The sequence below is a fragment of the Nicotiana sylvestris genome, chromosome 11, assembly GCF_000393655.2.
Source record: "Nicotiana sylvestris chromosome 11, ASM39365v2, whole genome shotgun sequence".
Classification (NCBI taxonomy): Eukaryota; Viridiplantae; Streptophyta; class Magnoliopsida; order Solanales; family Solanaceae; genus Nicotiana; species Nicotiana sylvestris.
This window is the reverse complement of record NC_091067.1, coordinates 89,532,733-89,542,074: the sequence shown is the minus strand read 5'-3', so window position 1 is coordinate 89,542,074 and position 9,342 is coordinate 89,532,733. Positions and strand designations below refer to the sequence as shown.

The 9,342-nt window shown below is 35.8% G+C and overlaps 1 protein-coding gene across 1 annotated transcript; it reads left to right on the top strand.

The window, feature by feature from the left end:
- The first annotated feature begins 7,281 nt into the window (after positions 1–7,281).
- LOC104230158 (U-box domain-containing protein 21-like) lies at positions 7,282–8,959 on the top strand. Its single transcript, XM_009782895.1, has one exon. It carries the CDS (start codon positions 7,359–7,361, stop codon positions 8,694–8,696), a length of 1,338 nt encoding a protein of 445 aa, XP_009781197.1. The 5' UTR covers positions 7,282–7,358; the 3' UTR covers positions 8,697–8,959.
- The last annotated feature ends 383 nt before the right edge of the window (positions 8,960–9,342 follow it).

Here is a 9,342-nt window from a genome sequence, read left to right as displayed (position 1 = left end):
TTTGGTGCAAAAAATTAATCAATCAATCGATCATTTGACCAAATCCAAATCCGAAGCCGTAGCCGTAGCCGAGCCGAGCGACCGAGCGAGCGACGACGGCGCGAGGCTTGCCTTCTTCCTAACTCTTTAAGAGCTACATGAAGTGCATTTGTATATAAACCCACCAAACTCCTTTTCCTCTACCAATGAGGGACAATGTCTCATTAAAAGGAGAGAGAAACTTAAAATTTTACTCAAAATTTTCATTTCCCTCCATTTTCCATTCACCCTCTTTTTAATACCTTTCTATATTAAAAAGAAACTCAACAATCCCCCACATGAATGGGGAATGGCTATATCACGGAAGTATGCATGAAAAACTTGTGTGATTTGCAAGCAAGGATTAATTGCATCTGGATAAGTAGGTTTCCCTTTGAACTTTCCGTAGTGAACTTATGTCGGATATACTCGGTCAATCGGTAGATTTGATATCTTTGAACCGTCGAACTTTAGTGTATACCTAGACAACCATAAGTCACACAATCAATCCCTTAACCGTCTTTGGTTCTCATTGTTGTGTTCGTTTCAGCCATGAACACTGCCTGGTTTCATAAGTGCGTAGAGAATTGGCCTTGCAAAATTCTCCTTGAAGCGGCTAACACTTCACACTTACATAGGTGATTCCTAAACGTGTCATCCCGTAGATACACTATTTGATATACCCTGTATCAAATTTAGAAATCATTAAAAAGCCTTAATGCTTTATCCTTGGTACTGAATATTGTCTCATCACGAGAATGGACCAAAATTTTTGTTGACAATGTTGAACCGTCATTAATGACTTTGTTTGATCTCCTTGAACCTAGATCTTGGGATATCCAGTCTTCTAGGTAGAGTTACCGCCACAATGACTTGTTCTCGGCTATAGTCTCATTCCCCTCGATGATTTCTCAACTACCTCTCTAGTTAGGCCTTTTGTAAGTGGATCCGACACATTATCACTTGACCTTACATAGTCAATCGTGATGATTCCTATTGAGAGTAGTTGCCTAACGGTTTTATGTCTTCGTCATATATGACGAGATTTACCGTTATACATAACGCTCCCAGTCCTTCAAATTGCTGCTTGGATATTACAATGTATGCATATTGGTGCCAACGGTTTGGGCCAAAATGAAATGTCTTCCAAGAAATTCCGGAGCCATTCATCTTCTTCCCCGGCTTTATCTAAGGCTATGAACTCAGCCTCCATTGTAGAGCGGGCAATACATGTTTGTTTGGACGACTTCCAAGATACCGTTCCTCCACCAATAGTGAATACATATCCACTTGTGGACTTCGAATCAGTTGAACCGGTGATCCAATTTGCATCACAATATACTTCAATCACCGCAGGATATTTACTTTAGTGCAAATCAAAGTTTTGGGTATGTTCTAAATATCCCAAAACTCGTTTCATTGTCATCCAGTGAGATTGACTTGGATTTCTCGTGTATCGACTCAGTTTACTTATATCAAAAGCTATATCTGGTCGTGTACAATTCATGATGTACATTAAGCATCCCAACACACGAGCATAATCCAATTGTGATATGCTTTGGCCTTTGTTCTTTGCTAATGCAAGATTTACGTCAATTGGAGTGTTTGCAACTTTAAAGCCTAAGTGCTTGAATTTTTCAAGTACTATCTTAATATAATGAGATTGTGACAATGCCAGATCTTGAGGAGTCTTTTGGATCTTAATCCCCAGAATTAAATTCGCAATTCCCAAGTCCTTCATATCAAACTTGCTAGTTAGCATACGCTTAGTAGCATTTATGTTGGCAATGTTATTACTCATTATCAACATATCATCCACATATAGGCAAACAATGACTATGTGATTTGGAACATTTTTAATGTACACACATTTATCATATTCATTTATCTTAAAATCATTTGACAACATTGTTTGGTCAAATTTCGCATGCCATTGTTTGGGTGCTTGTTTTAGTCCGTAAAGAAACTTAACAAGTCTACATACCTTCTTTTGTTTATCTGGAACCACAAACCCTTCAGGTTGTTCCATGTAGATTTCTTCCTCCAAATCTCCATTTAAGAAGGCTGTCTTTACGTCCATTTGATGAATTTCAAGACCATAAACTGCAGCTAAAGCTACTAGCATTCGTATGGACGTAATTCTCGTCACTGGAGAATATGTATCAAAGTAGTCAAAACCTTCTCGTTGTCTATACCCTTTGACAACAAGTCTTGCCTTAAATTTATCAATAGTGCCATCATCTTTCATTTTTCTTTTAGAAACCCATTTACAACCCAAAGGTTTATTTTCCAGGAGGAAGAACAACCAATTCCCATGTATGGTTGTTCAATATGGATTCTATTTCACTATTGACTGCCTCTTTCCAGAACAATGATTTCGAAGAAGACATAGCTTCTTTAAATGTTCGAGGCTCATTTTCCAATAAGAAAGTCACAAAATCTGGTCCAAACGAAGTAGACGTTCTTTGACGTTTACTACGTCTTGGATCCTCCTGATAAAATGTACTTTCTTTTGTTTCTTCCCGAGGTCGTTTAGATCCTTCACCAAACAACTCACATTCCTTTGTATACGGATATATATTTTCAAAGAACTCAGCATTATCTGATTCTATAATCGTATTATTATGAATGTCAGGATTTTCTGATTTATGAACCAGAAATCGATATGCTTTACTATTGGTCGCATATCCTATGAAAACACAATCAACTATTTTCGGTCCTATTTTTACCCTTTTGGGTTTAGGAACTTGCACTTTTGTCAAACACCCCACACTTTCAAATAATTCATGTTGGGCTTCCTTCTTTTCCATTTTTCATATGGAATGGATTGTGTTTTGCTATGAGGTACTCGATTTAGTATCCGGTTAGCCGTAAGAACGGCTTCCCCCCACAAGTTCGGTGGCAGACCAGAACTTATCAACAATGCGTTCATCATCTCCTTTAATGAACGATTTTTTTCTTTCCGCAATCCCATTGGATTGGGGCGTGTAAGGGGATGTTGTTTGATGAATAATTCCATATTCTAAACATATTTGTTCAAAAGGAGATTCATATTCACCACACCTATCACTTCTTATCATTTTATTTTCTTGTTAAGTTGCGTTTCAACTTCATTTTTGTATTGCTTAAATGTGTCTATTGCTTCATCTTTACTATTAAGTAAGTAAACATAGCAATATCGAGTACCGCCGTCAATAAAAGTTATGAAATACTTCTTTCCACTGCGAGATGGTATTGACTTCATATCACAAATATCCGTGTGAATTAAGTCTAAAGGATTTGAATTCCTTTCTACCGACTTATAAGGATGTTTAACATATTTAGATTCCACACATATTTGACATTTTGATTTTTCGCATTCAAACTTAGGCAAAATTTCCAAGTTAATCATTTCCCGCAAGGTTTTATAATTGACATGACCCAAACGTACATGCCATAAATCATTTGACTCAAGTAAGTAAGAAGAAGCTGAAGTCTTATTATTATTGTCAACAACTATTACATTGAGCTTGAAAAGGCCCTCGGTGAGGTAACCTTTTACTACAAACATTTCATTCTTACTTATTACAACCTTGTCGGATAGAAAAACGCACTTGAAATTGTGATTTACAAGAAGTCCAGTAGAGACTAAATTCTTCCTAATTTTGGGAACATGAAGGACGTTGTTCAAAGTCATGACCTTGCCAGAAGTCATCTTGAGAAATATCTTCCCATATCCTTCAATTTTTGCTGTAGCAGCATTTCCCATAGAAAGCGTCTCTTCGAGTCTAGCAGAAGCATAGGTAGAAATGCTTCCCTCACAGCACAAACATAGCGAGTGGCTCCAGAATCAATCAACCGCTCCTTAGGATTTCCTACCAAGTTGCATTCAGAAAGCATGGCACACAAGTCATCAACATCATCATGCTTTTCTACCATGTTTGCTTTACCCCTTTTCTTGTCTTTCTTCTGAGCACGACACTCCGTAGATTTGTGTCTGGTTTTCCCACAGTTATAGCAGTTTCCACTGAACCGCTTCTTGCTTGGGTTGTATTTCGGACCAGAAGCCTTCTTTCTCTTTTTGTTATCTTCAACAATATTTTCTCCCATTATTGTTGAATTTTCATGGCCTCTCTTTTCAGCAACTTTATTGTCCTCTTCGATTCTCAATCGAACAATGAGATCTTCAAGGGACATCTCCTTTCGTTTGTGTTTCAAATAATTTTTGAAGTCCTTCCACAATGGAGGCAACTTCTCAATTATTGCTGCTACTTGGAATGCTTCATTGATGACAAGACCTTCAATGAAAATTCCGTTAGTAAAATTACTAAAAATTTTACTTTCAACATTAGTATTCTTTTGAAATATACCTTCAGCAAGTAGATCATGAATAATTACTTGCAATTCCTGGACTTGGGTAATAACAGACTTGCTATCTACCATTTTGTAGTCCAAAAATTTTGCAGCGACGAATTTCTTCATCCCGGCATCTTCAGTTTTGTATTTCTTTTCAAGCGCATTCCACAATTCTTTTGATGTCTCCACGCCACTGTATACATTATACAGATTATCATCCAATCCGCTAAGAATATAATTCTTGCACAAAAAATTAGAATGCTTCCACGCCTCAATCACGAGAAAGCTTTCATTCTCTGGAGTTTCATCTGGCAGATCAGGAACATCTTCCTTGATGAACTTCTGTAGACATAACGTAGTCAGGTAGAAGAACATCTTCTGCTGCCAGCGCTTGAAATCAATCCCGAAAATTTTTTCTAGTTTTTCTGCCGGTGCTAAAGCCGGTGTTCGGCTTGTTGATGCGTTGGCAGTCACCATCGGAACAGCTTGATTTCCGTTGTCATTCGCCATTTTTTCTGGAAACAAAAATGACACAAACAAATGTTTAAAACTGGAGTAAAAAATCACGTAGATTTTAATCTCCAACAAAACGCCACGAAGGCTTTAAAACTGGAGTAAAAATCACGTAGATTTTGATCTCCAACAAACCGCCACGAAGGCTTTACTCTCCAAACGGGAGTATACAAAAACCACAAAGGTTTTAGTTTCCAGAATAATAAAAGTAACACAAATACAGAAAATAAATTAATAAATTCCTTAAGCTTGTGACTATGCCTGTATTTTTAAATAATAATTCTGGAGAAAAGAACGTTAGCATATAAACGTAAATATAAATGAAACAGTAATTAATTCGAGCCCACTGAATTCACAGTGTTTCCTTAAGGAATTTAATCCCCTCCTAGTACCCAAGGTTATGGATTATTTCCTCCCAGGATAGAACGAATTACACACTGGTGTAGCGGTACTTCAAACCCCAGTGTTTCAGCGAACACAAAGTTCGGCAGCAAATCACACTTACGGTTGCTTTGTTTGTAGTTTAAAGCAATGCACAAGAAAGGAGGGGAACTCAGAAGTCGAATGGAAATTCTGAGAGGAAGGAAATGCAATTTATAGCCAATGTTGAGCGATATCAGAAGAGGAAATCAGATTGCTCGTTGCTTTCTGTTTTCTGTCCGTTTTTCTGTGTGTTTCAACAATTTGCTCACCACCTTTTACTATTAACAAATAAATTTGGTGCAAAAAATGCCAAAGCTGTAGCCGTAGCCGAGCGACGACGACGACACGAGACTTACCTTCTTCCTAACTCTTTAAGAGCTACATGAAGTGCATTTGTATATAAACCCACCAAACTCCTTTTCCTCTACCAATGAGGGACAATGTCTCATTAAAAGGAGAGAAAAACTTAAAATTTTACTCAAACTTTTTATTTCCCTCCATTTCCCATTCACCCTCTTTTTAATACCTTTCTAGATTAAAAAGAAACTCAACATATTTACCTATCAAAACGAGTCCGTGTAAACAAAATGATAAAGACGAACAACTCCAAAAAAGATATATTAAGTAAATAAAGTTAGTACAGTTTAGTCCTTTTACCTTTTATGTTTAACAAATGACGCTCAAATTTTGTAGGCTTATGCTATAACTCAATTATTAAGATTATATGAAAATCAATTATTTTAATGTATAACCACTTGAATAATAATAATTCTACTTCGGATAGCTTAACTGGATTTAATTTTATTACAGATAAGCATCAAATACTCCTCTTTCATAAGTATAAAGTATTTCAGTGTTGAGAAGTAAAAAGTTTTTAATCTTTAAGAAGAGAAGTATTCCTCCTCGGAACTAGTGCAAAGAAAAATAAATAAAATAATATATTAATTATATCAAAATAAAAAAGAAGAAATAGAGATCACAAGGTAGTGACGATTAGAGTAAGGTGGGGGTGACAAAATCATGAGTTATAAAAATGATGCAGGAGTTGGGATTAATAGATTGCAGTTGTGAACATTATAAAAGGGTTGAGCAAAATTATGTAACAAAATCCCTATAAAATCAGTTCTAACAAGATATAAAAATACCACTCCTCCTGTTTCATATTAGATGAGGTACTTTCCTTTTTAGTTTGTTCCAAAACAAATGCCACATTTCTAAATTTGGAAATAATTCAACTTTAAACTCTTTCATTTTATTCATTTACCCTTAATGAGAAGCTTTTATAGTCACACAAATATCATGGCCCCACAAACTGTTTACCCCTTAAGCTTTTAAGACCACAAATTTCAAAAGTCTTCTTCTTTTTTCTTAAACTCCGCGCCGAGTCAAACTACCTCATCTAATATGAAACGAAGGGAGTAATACTTTTTCAAAAGACACGATAATATGATGGAAAACATGATAATATTACTTTTAACTCCAAAGCTGGAGGTCATATATATAATACTTTTTTAAAATAGGTGGAGTGAAAAGTGATAAATAGAACTTATAGGGGCTGGGGAAAGAAATAAATTGATCAAACAAAAAAACGTTACCAAATTGTCTCCTCAAATCAGTCAGGTCAGTCCACCGACCCCGTCTTTTGACGCATTCATTTTTCTATTTCTCTCGTCAAAATCAAACCCATTGATTACTTTTGTTTTAGTCTCTTTTGATTAATTCCTATTCCCAAGTCCCCCAAGTCTAAGCCCCCCTATCTTTGGCCCCCATTCTTTGGGTTCCTTTTACCTATTCAAATCTTTCATATTTTGGTCAAATATTCAAGTCCTCCTTCCCACGTTCTTGAACGTTTCTTTAGTTTATAATTGGACTAAACAAACTTGAAGTTTGAACCGCGTGACATCAAACAAATGCTATTGATTAAATCAGCACTTATATATATATATATATATAACACCACCACCCCTTTACCTACTTGAATCCCATCACAAACAAAAGAAAACCAAAAAAATAACCCAACTCACTATTTTCATTTCAAGATTCTTTGAGTATTTCATTTTTGCAATTAAATGATGATTTCAACATGGAGGAAAAGGAGAACAGAAAGAAGGGTAGCAAAGAGAGGATTAATGGAGGATATAACAAGCATAGAATTGGTGATTCCTAGACATTTCACATGTCCAATTTCCTTAGACTTAATGAAAGATCCAGTGACATTGTCAACAGGGATCACATACGATAGAGAGAATATTGAGAAATGGATTGAGGCTGGGAATCAAACTTGTCCCATCACAAATCAAACATTGAGGAATGGTGAACCAATTCCAAATCACAGCATAAGGAAAATGATCCAACAATGGTGTGTTGAGAACAAGGATCATGGGATTGAAAGGATTCCAACTCCAAGAATTCCTGTGACATCGTCTGAGGTTGTTGAACTACATGCAAAAATAAGCAAAGAGATGCATGACTCAGAGGTGTGCAAGGAATTAGTGTCCGAAGTGAAGAAGTTGGTGAATGAAAGTGAGAGGAACAAACGGTGCTTTGTTACCAATGGTACTACACAGGTTTTATCAGCTGCATTTGTTGCATTTTCAGAGGAAATTAATATGAAAAATGCTTCAACAGGGGAAGTGATCTTGTCAACTTTGAAGACTATATTGCCTCTGGATGGAGAGTCCAAGTCAAATCTTGGATCGATTTCATCGTTACGTTGCATGGTGTGGTTCTTGAATAATGGGAGTTTATCAAGCAGAAGAAATGCAGTTTTTTTGCTAAAAGATATCTTGAAAATGGAGGAACATGACAAGGTTGAAATCTTGTTGGGAATGGGAGGAGCTTTAGAAGGCTTAGTAAAACTTGTGAAAGAGCCAATTTGTCCTACTACTACAAAAGCTTCTTTATTAGCAATCTACCACATGGTTAATCCATCACATTCGTCGTCTTTCGCCAACAAGAAGGCTCAATCAAGATTTGCTGATGTGGGGTTAGTTGAATTGCTGGTAGAGATGCTTGTTGATTGTGAGAAGAGCATATGTGAAAAGGCATTAGGTGTTTTGGATGGAATTTGCAGCTCTATAGAAGGAAGAAAAAGGGCTTATAGTTATGCTCTAACTGTGCCTGTTTTGGTCAAGAAATTGCTGAGAGTTTCAGATTTGGCAACTGAGTTTTCAGTTTCAATTCTATGGAAGATTGGTAAGAATGAGAAGAGGGAAAATGGAGGTGATGTTCTTGTTGAAGCTCTAAAACTTGGTGCTTTTCAGAAGCTTTTGCTGCTGCTACAAGTTGGTTGTAGTGAAACAACAAAAGAGAAGGCTAGTGTGTTGTTGAAGTTGTTGAATGTGCATAAGGATAGAGCTGAGTGTGTTGATTCTTTGGACTTCAAGAGTCTCAAAAGGCCATTCTGAACCTTGGTTTAGACTATATATATATATATATATATATATATATATGTGTGTGTGTTTAGATACATGTTTCATTTTTACTGTATAAAGGTATACCAAACAAACAAGAAAATAGGAAAGTAGTTCACAATACTCTTTTGATCTATGTTGCTCGGACGCTGCAAAAATATCTCCTCAAAAAATAATATATTTTTAGAGGATTTGATAAGGGTGCGACAATATTATTGAAGAGTCCACACAATATAGCTTTTGATTATCATTCTATAGATACTTATGCTGATGAATTAAGATGCATTATGAATTTATACATTAAATGTTTGGATGGAGGGGTCTTCTCTCCAAGTGATATATGTTTGCTATATATTTGATGTGAGGGTTTGTGCTTATGGAATAATAGTGATAATAATGAAATAAGCCCAACTTGGCATAATTCATTTGTCTTTTCTCATAACCATTTCTCCTGAGAAGGAAATTAAGATAAGTACAAAAGAATATTGAAGAGGAAACACAAATTTGGTCTCTTTGTGTTTCAAGCTTAACAATGAGCAATGTAAAAAAGTTACTCCCACCGTTTCAATTAATATAAAATACTTTTCTAATTAGTTTACTAAAAAGAATATTTAACTTTAAATTTTTTATTTTGCATATT